The 17,459-nt window shown below is 36.8% G+C and overlaps 1 protein-coding gene across 2 annotated transcripts in view; it reads left to right on the forward strand.

Annotated features, from left to right (window-relative positions):
* The window catches only part of RTN4 (reticulon 4), a 69,876-nt gene that overhangs the window by 50,861 nt on the left and 1,556 nt on the right, over window positions 1–17,459 (forward strand). For both annotated transcript variants that reach the window (XM_032410979.1, XM_032410980.1), the window contains 4 exons: window positions 5,084–5,291; window positions 9,469–9,607; window positions 16,724–16,793; window positions 17,301–17,347. In XM_032410979.1, coding sequence (XP_032266870.1) covers window positions 5,084–5,291; window positions 9,469–9,607; window positions 16,724–16,793; window positions 17,301–17,347 — 464 coding nt within the window. The remainder of the gene's footprint in view (window positions 1–5,083; window positions 5,292–9,468; window positions 9,608–16,723; window positions 16,794–17,300; window positions 17,348–17,459) is intronic.

A 17,459-nucleotide genomic window follows, 5' to 3' on the forward strand; every position in this document is an offset into this window, starting at 1 on the left:
GTAGATTGCCTCTCAGACCTTCCTGTTCTGGCATATATTAATTTTGTCTTATGAATGACCTACATTACCTAGTTGTCTTATCTCTCTTGGCTCTTCTTCCCTTTATTCCTCCTGAGTGCTTTAAGCTCTGTGGCTCCACCAGAGCATTCCTAAGGCTTGTTTCAACAAGGCTTTCAAGATATCAGCTTTGAGTATTCTTGTATAGGTTTTGCATATGTTTATGTAATATGTGTAGCTTACATTTGTGATTTTCAGAGGTCTTCCATTTATTGAAAAGACCTTATTCTTAGGAATCATATGAAAGGCAGAAAGAAATAGTAGGTTAGGGTTTACTGTACCCTCGTGCAGTTAAATTTATTTTAGGCTGTGATCACTGAATACTACTGGACCTTATATATGGATGTTCCTGTATCATCAACTTTGGGGAAATTGAGTTGCACCAGAGTTACCAACTTAATTATATACTGTTAAAATTTAACTATCACCTGGATTTAAATATTTATTAAGCTAACATACATTATATTCTCCTCCCCATAGGAAAACCAATTGGGAAACCACACTTGTGTTATAAGGTTCTTTAGCGATATTGAACAGGAATGGAAAGGGTGAATTTTTTTTTAAGTTTAATAGTAATTCGTGTTTGCCATGAGGGAGGGTGGGAGACAATTTCAAATGGCATAGAAAGAAATAAAGAAGCAAGTTAAACTCATCTATTACCCTTACTACCCAGAGGTACAAACTGTGTTTACTAGATATCCTTTCAAACTTCATGGTTATCCTAAGTTTTTAAAATCTGACTATATGAATCTTTTTGTAACATTTTGCTTTTATTTATCAATATGGACATGTTTCTTTGGTAATAGAGATCTACATCACTGTCCTTACTGGCTACATAGTGTTCTTTTGCATGGATATATTTCTAATTTTACTTAATTAGATTCACATAGCTTTTAAAAGATTTTTTTTTCACAACTTGATTATAGTTTTCAACTGTGGGAAAATAGCTTCAGGTATATTGGAATAGAGCTCTTTCCTCCTTTTTGGATTTAACTGTAGGTTAAGTATTCACATTAAAATTTGTGTCTCATTAATTAACCTATCTTGTTAGTTTTACCTTGACTTTCTTGGCCTTTGTGATTCATCTCACATATGGTGATTATCTGCCAACACTCTGCCTATTCACTATGGATGCAAATGTGTGACATTTTGAAGAACATTAATGTGCTGAACCTTCAATTTGGCATCATACATGGGGCATTTGAGTTTTATCAATAGGAAGCCTGTGTTGAAATCCATGCTCTGTCACTTACTAATTAAGTGATCTGAGTCCAGTCATGTAAGAGCTGGTTCTCACTTTCTTGTCTGAAAGCCGGCCTCTTAGGGTTTTAATAATTGAAAGAGATAATGTTATATAGTCTATAAACAGTATTTGGCACAACGTGAGTACCTGGTAAATACTGACTCAGGAAATAAAGGGAGGTGTGGAGAATGTAGATCAGCAACCTGGAAAAAATTTCTGAAACATCTGTCAGGCTTAAAAGGTGTGTAGCTTCTCAGTCTTTTTTTTTTCTTTTTAAGCTTCTATCATACTGTGACCATAATGATATAATTTATAATTGCTTGAAAAATTGTAGGAATATGAATTTTTGTTTTCCTAAAGTTTTAATAATGTTTGACACTTAAGAAAGCGTTTTTTAGTAAGGTTCATTTCAAAAGACTGGTATGATTTAAGCCCTTCTCCCCTTAAAAAATCTAGAACTAAAAAGGAAGGAGTTATTTTAAAATTTATATTTGGCACAGATAATACAGCAATAAAATCTCATTAATACAGATCCACTGATTGGGAATTTGAATGCAGGACTGATTGTGTATCTTTGTACTGACTGTGTGTTAGTTTCTGAAGGGGAAGGAAAAATCATTTATCTAATGCCCTGATTACTGATGATGAAACTGAGGTCCAGAGAAGTTGGGAGCCTCATCCAGAGTTTTACAGTTGCAGAGCCAGTACTAGGTTGTGGGTCTGTTGAATCCTAGAGCCACTGGAAATTTCTTCCACCATATCTATATAGAAATTATAGACCAGTTATAAATAATTCTTACCTAGTCACTGAAACTGTCCAGACAATAACTCATTAGGTAATTAGGTTAGTCATTTATGTTGTACATCTCAAGTCTGAAGTCATTTCTTTTATAATCAGGTCTTATTGAATAGTTTTTAATGATGGTAAGGAATAGAGAAGATATCTGCATTTATTTTAATTTATTACCAGTAGTGATTTCAAAGGTTAATAAATGTTTTGGAGCACTTAGAGAACCATACATTTTTAAAGGCAGCATTTGTTCATGTAAAAATTTGAGGTGTACTTTACTTTGCTGCTTCTTCTAGGTTGTCAACTTTTTGTTCTGCATTAGTGAAATCTTAGATAAGTTTGAAAACCCTTTTCCACGTGGCTTCTAAAGTAACATGTTTATAACAGCAATATGATTTATTAACTTGCAAGTTAATCATGAGGTTGAAATGTTCTTTTCTTTTTCTTTATATTTAACACCTCGCTAAGAATGGTGACAGTGACTGTGATGGTAATAACAACAACAAATAACAGCCCTGACATTTATTAAGAATTTATTATATGCTGTGCACTGTATTAAACGCAGTATATTCGTTATCTTATTAAAGAAAAATTTTGTTAATTTTCTCACTTAATCCTCATAGTATCTCAATAGGATCATTCCTGTTTGCATAGAATATGTAGAATATAGAATGTGTGTTCTACAGATACAGCAACTGAGGTACAGAGAGATTTAGTGACTTGCTTGAGGTCACACAGCGAGTAAGTTATGGAGCCAGCTGCTGAGTGCAGGTGACCCAACGCCAGACTCCGAGTGCTTTGTTCGGAGCAGGGGGAGCCTCACAGGAAGGGATTACTGTACCGAGAGCCATCTTTATCACTGCTTCCCCCACCCTCTCAGGTACCCTGTTTAAAAAAACAAACAGAACTACATTAATTAGGAGAACCCTTGCTAGCAGAGACTTCTAATGAGACCTGCATCTTTACGTTTTCTAGATCTACCCATTCTTTAGGACCCAGCTCAACTTCTATCTTTTTCACAGTCTTTAAAAGTTTCCTCCAGTTTTTTTCTTTTTCTGAATTCTCATGATGGTGCAACAGTTATTTTACAATTTTTTTGTCATTGTTTTTACGTGTCACTGTCTTCCTAGACTTGTAGTGTATTAGAGTGGGACAGGGCCTTAAAGAAAAATCCACATCCCCATTTTCAGGTTTTTAATTCATTTTACTAGGTTGAGTTTCTTGAACGGTATCAGCTCAATAGATGTTTGCTAAATGTCACAAAACTATTAGCATCGCTTGCTGTCTCTTTATTCAATATGACGTTATTCATGATGTCATTTTAATAGCATAGATACACTGCTTCAAGTTCTGATTCTTTCAGTTGTGCTACTGTATTGGTACAATAGTAGGAACTAGTTGAATAGAACAAAACTAAGGTAGATGTTTTAGGCAGGGTTGGAACAAACTTGAGATAGGGGAAAATGTGAATAAAGAATTGAAATTAGAGGTTGAACACAAAACTGTAAATCATAAAATGTTAAATTAATAGCACTTAGGGGCACCTGGGTGGCTCAGATGGTTAAGCGTCTGCCTTCGGCTCAGGTCATGATCCCAGGATCCTGGGATTGAGCCCCGCGTTGGGCTCCCTGCTTGGTGGGGAGCCTGCATCTCCCTCTCCTTCTACTGCTCCCCCTGCTTGTGCTCTCTCACTCTCTCTGTCAAATAAATAAAATCTTTAAAAAAAAATAGCATTTAAATCAAATCATAGGAGAATAGAATAAGTGTATACTAAACATAATAAATGTTGAGCCCCTGTTATGTGTCAGACACTCTAACATTTTACATTTCACATACATAGTTTTCCCCGCGGAAGTACCCCTAACAGTAAAGGAAAGTTACATACCTTAGAGAACCTCAAGACCAGAGCAGCCCCTGGAAATGTGGTTTTTCTTTGTTACCTTTTTTATCTTAAAAATTAACAGGTATTTAAGATTGTACTCAAGAATATGCCCATACTTATGTTACTATAAGGATACTAACCTCCCCCAGTTCCCCAGTTGTTCACAATCCAGAGAGAGACAAATTACGTTTAGCCTGTGAATTCAAGAACCCTTTGGCACACTGCAGAATTCTTTGTGTGTTGTACATAACCTGACCTTAAGACCGCAGGCCTATGGATATTTGATCGCCACAGGGGCTCTGTGACCATAGGCCAAGAGCAAACTTGCTAAGTTTGGCTTTGTCTGATTCCTTACTATTAAACGTTATATAGACAGTGTAACAAATTTAGTTTTTCTCGTTTTCTTTGACACCTACATTTTTATAGCATTGTATTTATCTACTCTCAAAGAGAAGTAGCTTTTCAGGTAATCTAAAGGCTGTTTCCCTTTGTCTTTGGCTTTGTAGGAAATTTTTGTTTTAATGATAGCCAGGTTAGGTTACAGTTTCATTATGTTTCTCGAAGAGAGGTCTCTTAAAAGCAGAGCTGTAGAACTCCTATGTGTAGTTTTTCATAGTTTTATTGCTTAACATTTTTTTTGAATTAGTGGTTTTTCTGCAAATAAATATGTTTTTACATCATTGAAGTGTCATTTCAGTGAGTGTGTGTTGAGATTTTTTTATATTATTTGTATTTATATCATGCAATGAACGAAGTTGGAAGCCCTCAAGATGATTTTTAAGAAAATTGTTTTGGATTAGAGGTCTGCTATACTGGGCTTGAGAGATTGAACAATCTTGTATATCGTATAGCCAGACTGATTTGGACATGAAGGAAACAGATTTGCATGAGGGAAATTTATGGTAAATAGATGCAGGTCTGATTCTAATTTACAGTTTAGAATGGGTTTAACATGCAGCTTACGAAGTTAATCTTTCTGTAACACTTCAGGTTTTGGTTTTACCTTAGAGACATTTTTTTTTTTTTTGTAGGTGGAGCAAATATAAATGTGCCAAATCGAAATGGATAAAATAATGTTCTAATTTCAGATTTCTCCTTTTCTAATTTTTAGTGGTTGACCTCCTCTACTGGAGAGACATGAAGAAGACGGGAGTAGTGTTTGGCGCCAGCTTATTCCTGCTGCTCTCACTGACAGTATTCAGCATTGTGAGTGTAACGGCCTACATTGTCTTGGCCCTGCTCTCTGTGACTATCAGCTTTAGGATATATAAGGGTGTGATCCAAGCTATCCAGAAATCAGATGAAGGCCACCCATTCAGGTGAGATGTCTGGAAAACAAGGCACACACTGGCAACACCATAAACAGGATTAGTATTAAGACTTCATTCTATAGAGTTACAGGCATGCATTTTTTTACTGCTTAAAGATAATTGCAGATTTTTGCTGAAAAGCTATACCAAAAGCATCTGCTTTTGAGATTTTTTAGATTAAAGGTAATTTCATGGGCTCATGATGGAAAAATACTGGGTTTGTGTGTCGTTAGCCTAACTCGGCTATGTGTTAGTAATATTTATGGAAACTAGGTATTGGTTATCTAATTTTACTTTAATGGGAACTATATCTTTTTAACATGGTTAGGATTGGTGAAAGTTCTGTTTTCTTTATTGCTTACTTTTTATGCTGATATTTAAATACCTTTCTTACCACTAGTATGTGCATGTTTTTCTATAACGCTATCTTGTCATGCCCATGTGCTCTCTTGCCCTTCCTTCTCTGTCTAGTTTCCTCCTCTTGTTCCCTGAGGCGTACTTTTGTATTGTCTTGTTATCCTTTGATGAGTGTCTGTATGGCCACTCCTCACCTCGAAATGATCATCTGCCCTTAACTTTTATGAGTACACTGTCACATCACATATCTAATTGGTAATGGGACATACCTCAGTTTGGGTCTTCTGCCCTAACTTCAGACTCAGCATGTATTTTCCCCCAGTTTTAAAAAATTGAGATATAATGCATGTATTAGAAAATTCAGTGGTTTTTAGTATGTTCTCAGAATTGTACAATCATCACCATCTAACTCTAGATATTCTCATCACACCAAAAAGACATTTTCTACCCATTGGTAGTTATTTCCCACCCACTCTCTGACAACCACTAACTTATCATGTCTGTAAATGAACGTTTTTTCTCAAACTTGTCAACTTCTATCAGTAACACCACTACTATCCTCATTTCAGGCTCCCAATTTTGATGTTATCTTTTTTCCCATCTCATGTAAAGAAGATAACTAAGTTGTGTTGTTTTCTCCTGCTTCCTCAGTGTAGACCACAAGTTCATGAACTATAGCCAGGGACCAAATCCAGTCTGCTGCCTGCTTTTGTAAATAAAGTTTTATTAGAACACAGGCATACTCAGTCATTTAGCTGTTTTCATCATGCTGTAATAGCAGAGTTAAGTAGTTGTGACAGAGACTATATGGACTTCAAAGCCTAAAATACTTCCTCATCACCCTTTACAGAAAAAGTTTGTCTACGCCGGCTGGACTTCACTTGTTACCAAATTGGGTTCTGGTTACCTTGGTTTACTTCAGCTTTTATAGATGTTGTCACATTTTCCTCAGATATTAATTTTATTATATTTTTAGGCATATGGGCTTTCTGTTCACTACAGGATCAAGTCCAAATATCTTTATCTTGTCTCTCATTCACCCCTTGTAGGGTTTTGTTTGTGCCCATTCGTGCTGCCTTTTTAGCTTCTCAGATGACCTAATCTATTAGACTTTTTATTTGGTTCTGTGTTTGATTTCAAGATATAACTTTTTGAAGAAGGTTTCCCTAACACTGGCTCCAGATGATCTGAGGGTTCATTTCCTATTGCACTAAGTATGGCTTTGAAATGTTCTCTGATTGTTTTGTATATAGACATCATTTTTTTCTCTCAAATAGATTTTGAATATTTTAAAACTATGTTGGCAAGGCAAGTATCTGTGGGCATGAATGAGTATGTAACTACTGAGAACATTATCTAGTTGATATTAATGGGTAAATGTAAACTGATTTTCAGACTTTACAAGAAAAGATCTGTTTTGTTTATTGTAAAGATTGGTTATTTATTTTGTTCTAGCTCTCTTCATATTGGTGAAGTAATGATCCTACATCAGTTTGGGAGAGAGACCAACATTTATGAATGGCTCTTATGTCCTTGGCCTTTTATGTACAGACTTAATTTTCATAACCGCTCAATGAGACAGATGGTATTAGTCCATTCCACAGAGAGGGAAACATACTTGAGGTCCAGTAACTTGAAATTGCAGCTGCAAAATGGCACAGCTATATCCTATAGAGGAATATAATTTTGAATTAGATATATTGAAATACACAAAAATCTTGTCAAGCCAAAACTTCTAAATTAACTACACTATAAATTTTAGACTTTTTTTTTTTATTATTTTAAAGAAGACTTTTGGGGAAAAAAATCTAAAGATTTTTCTTATTCCTTATTTCTTGAGAAACACTTCTTCATTTTAGAGTCATTAGACATTAGTCATTAGTCATGCCAGTTTGACCCTGTTGGGCAGTTTCTGCACTACCGAGGGTGGGGCCGTACGGCGTGTGCCGACCGACCACGGGCCCGGGGCAGCGGCGCACCGCGGGCATTGTGTTAGTGTGGCGCGCGGGCCGGCTGGATGGGTGTAAATACGCACGGGGCTCCCCTGACGGAGAGCGCCTTGTCTCCACGAGCGAAAGCAGTGGTACGAAGAAGCAGGATGCCCACTGAACGTTACACCGGCTTCTGCTCCGTGTTTCTCAGAGCTGCACAAATAAATTATTGCCGATTTAAGGGTAGATGTGACTCTTTGATCATTTTTCACTCGATGATAACAGCTTGATATGTGCTGGTTAATCAATAATAATTGTCTGAGTGCTGTGCCATCATAGTAAAGATACGTTCCTGGTCTTTAACAGTTTATACTTTTGTAGGAAAAATATACAAGTATACACGTGTCCATATTCCAGGGCTGGCTATGGTCAATGCTATAATAATACTACAAAAGAAAGCATTATTAGAATTGCATAATAGGGTCTTAGGGAAGAAAGAGCCAAAGAGGCTTCCCCTATGGGTGGGATTTGAGATGGGCTGAGAGGAGAGCACTGTGGATTGGGAAAACAGTATGATGAACAAAGGAAGTAAGATTAAAAAATGTTTGATGAATGGCTCATATTTGGCTGCAACATAGTGAGTAGTGAGAAATCAGTTTGGAAAGATTGAGGAGGGCTCTGGTTGCAAAGTTGGAACCATAGAATCACAGAATGTTTGAGGCTGAAGAGATTTAAGAAGGTCTGTTTCTCTAATTTTATAGAGTGGGAAACATGACCCTGAGAAGTCAAATGACTTTGCAAGGTTACACAGCTAGATAGTAGCAGGTCTTCTAACTCCTACCTGAGTTGAATCTAAGTAGCACTATCTAGGAAAATTTAAATAAAACTAATCTAGCATTGGTTGAAGGAATGGATTAGGATGCAGACAGATTAGCGATTGGTTTGGAGAAAGAATGTTCCAGTTTTTAAATAATGAACACTTAGAGAGCATAGTGAATAAAAATGAGACATATTTGGGACATATTACAGAAGTAAACTATGGGACAGGGAGTTATGAGAGGACTGTTCTTTCCAGTATGAGTAACTAGTGTCCACCAACATCGGAGAGTGATGAAGAGAGACTGGGTTATAAGGAGCTACTTCCAACGATAGAAAAGAATGCTTAGTATTTCTGAGTTGGTTCTTCTCTACCAAGATAAAATGGCTTCTTTGAAACAGTAACTAATGAAATAGTTCCTTGCATTCCTGCACATGACTTTTCTTCTTCATTACAGTTGTTTTCTTAAATAGAACGATTCCAGCCATCTTAGTATAGATTAGGGCAGCTACATGGACAGTAACTATTACGTTTTACTAGCATTAGCACCATACTTTTGGCAGCCATTTCACAATGTGGGCCCCTACATATTGGGCAGTTTTCCCTAAAACTTAGGCTGAGAGAGTGTAGGATTTGGGAACGAATAGGATCTTTGTTAGGAAGATCTAATGAGACAGCCTAATGTCAGCGTGAAGAGAAAAAACCAAATCCATAATAATAACTTCCATTTATCGAGTGCTTCTTTGTGCCCGCTTGTAGTAAGCACTCTACTCCTTGAATCCTCATGATAGTAACTTTGCAAAGTTAACAGACAAGTAAGTGGCAGAGCTTAAGATTCAAGCCCAGCTCAGTCTAACTTCAAAGCAAATGATTTTTTCTGTGCTCATCAGCTGACCCTGTGCATGTCAATGAAATACGCATTGATGGGTGAATTTTTACATTGTGCTTAATTTGGAAACAGTAGGTTTTTATAGTAAAATATTTTATTAATGTCTTCTTTTACAGATACATGCTTGCTGATTGACAGACATCCAGGGAGAATCACTGATCAGTGACCGTTAGGATGTGTTTTGTTTTCCAGGGCATACTTAGAATCTGAAGTCGCTATATCTGAGGAGTTGGTTCAGAAATACAGTAACTCTGCTCTTGGTCATGTGAACTGCACGATAAAAGAACTCAGACGCCTCTTTTTAGTTGATGATTTAGTTGATTCTCTGAAGGTAAGTTTATTTGCTTCTCATTTTTGATATACCCAGAATTTAATATCAGAAGATAATAACAGGGCGCCTGGGTGGCTCAGTCGTTAAGTGTCTGCCTTCGGCTCAGGTCATGATCCCAGCATCCTGGGATCGAGCCCCGCATCGGGCTCCCTGCTCTGCAGGAGGCCTGCTTCTCCCTCTCCCACTCCCCCTGCTTGTATTCCCTCTCTTGCTGTGTCTCACTCTGTCAAATAAATAAATAAAATCTTAAAAAAAAATAACATTTGAAAAAAAAAAAAAGATAATAACAAATGATTTGTTATGTTCCAGTTTTTACAGGTTTTAGTTTAAAGTCTCCACATGTCTATAGTCAAAACTTCTTTGTTCTTGCAGATTTTATCATCCTCTATATACAGTCCTATGTGTACACAGTTATGTGTGGAAATACTTGGCAAAAGCTAGAGGAGCATGGAAATGTTAGAGAAGGCCTGATTAAATATTATAAACACCTTTTAAGTCTGTTTTGCGCAGATACTTGAAAAAAAGATGAGGACATTTTATGAATAAATTACTTCTCTAAGATGAAGAATTTCATTTTGCTGTTAAATCTTAATTTTTAATTTCTTTTGAAAATTACCGTAGATGCTCAGGTTTTTTTTTTTTAAGCAGGTATTTTATTCATGATGAAACTAGCATAAATGAGAAAAACTGAACTTGATACATTTTTGCCTTGAGTGGCTTTTATATATGTGACCTTTGGTTAACAGATGTGGCACATAATGAGGCAGATTTACTTCCTGAAACACTTTATTTTTATGAAATTTTCTTATTTTTTTAAAAAATTCTTTTTTCTTAATATTTCTTAATATTGACTTGCATTAGAATTACATTTTACTACTTAACTACTTATGGATTAGCAGTACTTTTGAAAAGAAAATTTATTTGAATGGTTTTCTTGAGTAGTGTTTTTTGGCAAACCCAGAGCTCAAGGAAAGCTGCTTGGTGACTTGCACACATGGTGATTCATTCAGGGCTCCGAATAATGAACAGGTACTTCAACATATTAACACATAGAATGAACTTTGCATTTAGGTCTCAAAATCTGTTGAAGCAAAAGAATAAGGCAGGCTGTGTCTTTTTCTCCCTGTGCAGTGGTGATGGTATGAAGCATTTGGTAATTCAGTTGCACGTTCTGATAATATACACAAAGAGTCTTCCTTGATAAACCTGGTGGTCCTGTTGCTTGGGAGACTTTTAGTTCAACCTTTTCTTTTTTCTTTCTTTTTTGTTTCCCGTCCTGGGGTACCTGGGGTACCTCCAAAGTCAATAAACTTTTTCTTTTTACCTTTTGACCCTCTTTAAAATTAATTCAAATAAAAAATTGACCCCCTTTAATTAAAATTAAATCTTAGTGTCATTGTGTCTGAGTAGTACAAATTCCATCTGTTTCCACTGAGTAAGGGTATTATAGAAACAGGGTACTTGCTTAAAATGTCTCATTGACAAAAGCTAACAAAAATCTTAACGCTCTTGACTCTTTATAAAAATGACTTAGTATTCCCTTTCTATAGATAGTTCCTTAAGCATTTACCACTCTTATTCCCCCACAGTTTTTGTATATACAGAGTGGTTTTGTTTTTGTTTTTGTTTTTTTAAAGATAATGATTCCTTCTGACTCTATTACTTTTTGCCTTTTAGCCGTAACAGCCAGTAGAATGATAGATTCTCTCTCCCTAAAGCAGCAAAAAAAGGTTTTTTTCAGTTCATTCTTTTCTTACTTTTTCAATGTAAAGAAGAAACGATTTGCCCTATTAGACTGATTTATTTCCTTATATTTAGAGTCTCAATCTCTTGAAAGTTTGCTAATAAATAGCCCTGGTGTCTCCAGTTTCCAGATGAATTACTTTGATTCTGTATGATTCATCATTAGGAAAATGGACACCACCCTAAATTCAAGAAAATGCAGTGGAGTCTCATAAGTTTTTAAATGTAGAAAATACACATGGTATCAAGCTCTGTGGCGTATTTAAAATAATAGCTTTTAAACAAAAATTTTCATTGAAAGAGGTTTCTCTATAACTTGCTATCTTTATAAATTTGGTGCCCTCACATTTATATAATCTACATTTCTAGATTCTGGGTCATAGTTACCACTACTTCTATTAGAAACCTTCTTCCTCAGAAAGTGAAAATTTTAGAGCCACTATTCTTAGCATGTGAAACTTTTTCTTCTTGCTTATTCCTTTTTTTTTTATAGTGATTTAAAAAAAATCACATAATCAAATGTTATTTAAAACAAACAAACAAACAAACAAACAAACTCCAAGGGTCCTGAGGCATCAGGCCTGCTGAAAAAGACCTGATGTGACATGCTGGTTATCACTGTGTCTGGCCTAAGTCTCCTTTTGGTGGTTGACTTGGACAAATAAGACATGTTTTACAGATTTCTCCTTTTAAATTCTTGTGTAAAAGTTCCATTTGTTTTGCTCCTTTGCAATTAAGTACAAGCTTCTAAGTCCTAGAAAAGATTGCAAGTGTCCACAGATGGAGCAATGATACATTTCCCAAAGGATTAATTTTAGTCAAACGTTATGGGCAAAATCTCTGACAAAAGATTTCTAATTCCATTCAGTAGAACTTATTTCAAATATTAATATAAAATTTCACTGCAGCCAAATGTTTTGTCCAGTCCTCAGGATTTGTTTTAAAGGTTCTATTTCTTAAAGTGGGTTTGTTCTACTGAGTGCCAGACATCAGGTGGGGGGAGGAGAATGAAGGAAAGGAAAGGAAAGAGGAATGTCCTCTAGTAAAATTAAGTTGCAAAAGCCATGTATATAGCCTTTTCTTGGGAGTCTGGTGTACTTTATTAGTCTCTGAGAAGTCAGAAAGAGGCAGGATAATGTTATTTAATCCGTGATATCTGTTAACCTTGTCTTAAATAATACCCATGAGTACCAGAAAACTAGTATACGGTAGTTGAGTATATTTAGACCCCGAGTTAAGGTTTAATTCTGTTTCTGTGATTGGTCTTCTGTGTAAGGGATCTTTGATAGGGTTCATTTATTTTAAGACAGTGGTTCTCCGTCTTGGCTGTACACTGGAACCACCTGATAAGTGTGAAGGGTGAAGGAGAAGGAATGGGGGGCCCTTCTCCTAAAATTGTGATTTAACTTTTCTGGGGATACTGCTGGGAGAATCACTTTTTTAAAAGTTGTGGCATTAAGCTATAAACCCCAGCCTATGGTTTTTTCCCCCGCTCCCACCTCCCACTCACCACCACCCTCACTGTAATAGGCATGGGACAGTCCCTGCTGGGCTCAGGTTTGGAGCTTCTTGAATAAGGCTCCAAGTTTGATTAGAGGGATCCTGCCTTTTGAAACCTCAAATCTCAAGGAAAAAAAAAAAATCTAATAATTTTATCAGATACCAAGACCAGGTGTTTTAGGCAGAGGTTCTTATTTTTCTGTAATACAGCTTTGGGTGATAAAGACCAGATTCTGTATGAGTGTAGTTCTGTGACTTTCAGTGAAAATACATGTTAAAATTATAAGAGAATTGCCAGTGATAGTTGCCTGCACATCAGGCAATCCTAATGCTCCAGAATACAATCTTAAATCTGAAAGTGAACCTAAAAGGTCTGAACTCCAGAAATAGCTGACCCAGAAGAACATTAAAATCTAGCCCCTGGGCTCTTATGTGGTTATTAACATACACATTTTGACAGTTCCTGCTTTCTCTGGCTCACAAAAAAATTAGAAGGGAAATGGGCTAGGGAAAATGTAGGCAATCAAAGCGATACTAATGAATGAGGCTGAAGATTTCAAAAAGGGCAAAGAATTTTCTTTAAAAATGCAGGAAATGTTTGAAAATGTCAGAATTGCCAGAGTAATGTCTGAAATTGTTATGCACCCTTCCTCCATTTTCCTTAAAATGTTGCCCCCGGTTGTTGAGACATCATCTAATAAAAATCTGCAGAGCTTTTTAATTAGGTGTTTAATACACAGTTAAAGTTTAATTCCCTATTCCCCTGGGACAAAAGGCCAACAAGACATGGCCCTTGCTCACTTTAAGTATTTATTAGACCTTCCTTGTACTTTGGTCCTTTTTCCTCCTCTCTCGTTATTGTCCAAAGAGAGATGATCTCTGATTTCCGTGTGAGTATATGCATTGGCTATAATGTCACAGAATAGTTGCCATGTAGCATAGAGGTTGTAGGTCCAAAATGCAAGTTGCTTGTTTTGTTTCTTTGAAGTGTTTATTCTTTGCCTCTTAATGATAGCATGCACATTCCTGACGAATTCCCACTAATAATGGTTAGTTACTCCGTAGGTGATTTTACCGTACAGCAGAGCAGATTGATTCTGGAGTCAGATAAACCTGAGATCACTGTGACCTCTGGTCTGGCAACTTGCTTAATTGTTCTTTGTCTTGGTTTGCTCTTCTATAGGGATAGTAATAGTACTTCTGGCATTGTGATGAGATTCACTGAGCTAATATTATTTGCAAAAAAATATGTTGCTTTTATTATATAATGGTTCCAGTAATTGTGCAGTTGCTAGATGCATGTCGTTAACTACCATTCCTTTCTCCTCTCATGCTGTATTCTCTGGAAAACCTTACCTAGCATTTTTGTTAATCCTTAAAGTGTTAAATTTTCTCCAGATTGCAGTATTTAAAAGTTCTATGATAACACATAAAAATGTGAATTTCTGGTTTCTCTCTTAAAATGGGAAATTTTGGCAACGTTGGCCTGGAATACTTGCATGGCAACAGTCTGTGGAGCTGGGTCGTACATGCCTCCGTGAGAGGGAGAATACGTATGTCTGTTTGCCTCAGTCCTTAGTCAGGCTCCTTCATGAATTTAAGGTGCCTGCCTGGTCCCACAGACATTTAGTCTTTCCTCTGTTCCTTTCTTTGCCTTTGGGTAGTGTAGCTTTTAGGCAGAGTGTCCCCCAAGAGGCAAGTCCAGTGACATTTGAGTCCCTTAGATGAGCTAGGTGTGAAGTCTTGGGCTTCTCTCCTTGTGGGTTTGGAGTACGGCCTTGTGGGTGACTTCATGACCAAATTAGGACTTCTTTTTAGCTTGTATGTGTTAGTATCTGAATTCTGTCAGGACAAAGGTATCCTTATTGCTAAAGCAATTTCTTCTAAAATGTAGAAGGTTGACGCTTTTCCCTTTAGACTTGTGGATGGTGATGGATGAAAACATGAAAATGTTCTATAGCAGACTTGCTTAAGCACCAGAAGTTATAATTAGCTTCTGCAATAGGAGTCTGTAAAACTCTGTGAGAAGGAAAAGGCTTGCTAACTGGAGTCATGCTTCAAACCTTTCTACCATAGCAGCTGCTGAGACCAGGGCAGTATTTAATTTTTGATTTTCAACTGGCAGGTGTTAGGAATGCTTGACATTTGGTCACTTGAACATTAAATTCAGTTGTAGGGGTAACCAGAGGTTGCTATTTGTAGAACTGACAGTTGGTGGAGGAATCCATTGTGTGTTCCTAACCTGCAGTAAATGTGCTTATTAGAGTTGAGCATCTTAATTACTGCTTGGTACTCAGCTCATAGTAGACAATCAGATTTTGTTGAATGAATGACTATATGGAGGAATATATGCTTTAGTTCAAGGGTCTGCAAACTACTGCGCCTGGTCATGGCCTGGTTTCGTATAGCCTGGGAGCTAAGAATGGTTTTTAAATTTTTTTAAGGATAATATTCAAAAAATTTTCAGAGATAACATTCAAAGGATATGTGAGAGACCCGTAAAACCAGACATGGTTATTATCTTACTGTCTTGATAGGAAAGGTTTGCTGATCCCTGCTTTAGGGGATGGAGGTGCTGACTCCACTCCACGCTCCTTTTCATTTATACCATGTTGTATGTACCTGACTAATCAGTGTAGACGGTGCCATTGTATTGTGTTACCTACTAATCAGGGCAGAGCTAATGCAAGACACATGAAGGCCTTTAATAGAAAGCGAAGGAATTACTGATTAAGAATAATAAAATCCAGACTGACTTTAAGTCTTCCAAGAACTGCTTCGAACATGTCATCGAGTCTGTACTATATGAGGTCAACCAAATTTTAGAACTGGAAGAAAACTCTGAAAACTTCTTGTCCAACCCTTCATGAATAAGGTATGCAGAGGAAATAAAGGACTTCTCAAAATGAAATCCCTTTTTAGAACAGCCTTTCCCTAGCTGCTTTGTTGGATGATTTAAAAAACAAAACAGAAAACAAAAACCAAACTAGATTTTAAGAGCCTGACCTCTAAAGTAGGAAAGTTTGGTTAGTTCCCTGCAGTTCCCCGCCCTTCGAGGGGACAGTGAAAGCTGACCCGAGGCAGGGTATTCAACCTGTCTGTCCTGGAGTTGTCTCCGTCTGCTGTGGTAATATTCCTACCTCCCCAAGTTGTTAAGAGGAATAAATGAGTTCATGTTTGTAAAGCATTTAAAGCAGTGCCTGGCACTAATATAGTAAGAACTATATTGGTGTTTGTTAAATACAGAAGGCAGTGGCTAAAAGAATATTAATGGTCAGTTTTATTAACGAGTATATGAGATTGAGGCATCCTCATTTCCAGGGTTAACTATTAAAACATATATCACTGTGCAGACAATGCCTCTGATCCTTAATAAAATATTACAGGTGGTATTTTTGGTACCTGAAACCCCTTCTCTCTGATCATAAATATTCCCTGCCTCATTGTTGCTTATTCAGCTGAGATTTTAATGTCTGAATTATTCAGCTCATGTCGATCTTGAAATACTTGTTAGTGCTTTAAAATCAGGTTTAATAGCGAATTCGCATACCTTTTCAGGCTTCCCATTTAAAAGCTAAATGCTGTATCAGAGCTGAAGCGGTAAGGTCTACCTTTGGCATGTTCTCTGGTCTCAGAGAAAACAGTCAGCTGCTTGGCCTAGTATAGTCCAGAGAAAATGAATCAAATCGATCTTAATTAGGATTCTGAAATTTCAAATTGAGACTGGTGACTTACAGGTAAAATATCCTATTACTTTACCAAGTCTCCAACGATTATGCCTCTGGTAGGTTGGCATTTAGATGGGATGCTTCTATTTGAAAGCTTCAACTTTGTGTGAATTGTTTTTAATAGGCTAATGTTATTTTCTTACAGTTTGCAGTGTTGATGTGGGTATTTACCTATGTTGGTGCCTTGTTCAATGGTCTGACACTACTGATTTTGGGTAAGTCTACAAAACGATTTGAATGAGAAACTGCACAATAAGAGATTATGTGCAGGAGTTTAGAGACATTTTAGTGGAGAAAATCCTTATATTTTAGGGAAGACGTTTGAGGTTGTGAGCTCTTTAAATAAATTGCTGATACTGATATTGTATATTGAATTGCTACTTTAATTCCTAAAGAATGCTCCAGTTAACAGTGATAAACCAGATGGGGGCTGGCCTCACCTGATGGTACAGTCATAAATCAGACTAACATGGGATACCTGTATTTTATGAGGCCTGTGGGATGTGATTTTAAGCTAGGAATGGTTCCTGCAGGATCCCTTGCTTCATTCATTCATTCCTCTTGAGTGGCTCTCCACCAGCAGGTGCCTCCAGAACCTTGGGTATTTATTCATTCATTAGGAACACTGCCTGACTGACGAGTTTACCAGTTAGATGACTTTTCAGTGTTTGTTCCCTAAATCATACCAGTCTATTTTAGAGGTTGTGTATTTGCTTTTTCAGCTCTGATTTCACTCTTCAGCGTTCCTGTTATTTATGAACGGCATCAGGTAATTTCTTAACTGTAGATTTCAGAATACAAGCCCCACTGTATTACGTAAAAAACAAATCGGTGCTGGTTTCCAAAGCCTTATAAAAATGAAAAATATGGTTTCTTAAGCC

This window comes from Phoca vitulina, unplaced genomic scaffold (genome assembly GCF_004348235.1).
Source record: "Phoca vitulina isolate PV1807 unplaced genomic scaffold, GSC_HSeal_1.0 scaffold12, whole genome shotgun sequence".
Classification (NCBI taxonomy): Eukaryota; Metazoa; Chordata; class Mammalia; order Carnivora; family Phocidae; genus Phoca; species Phoca vitulina.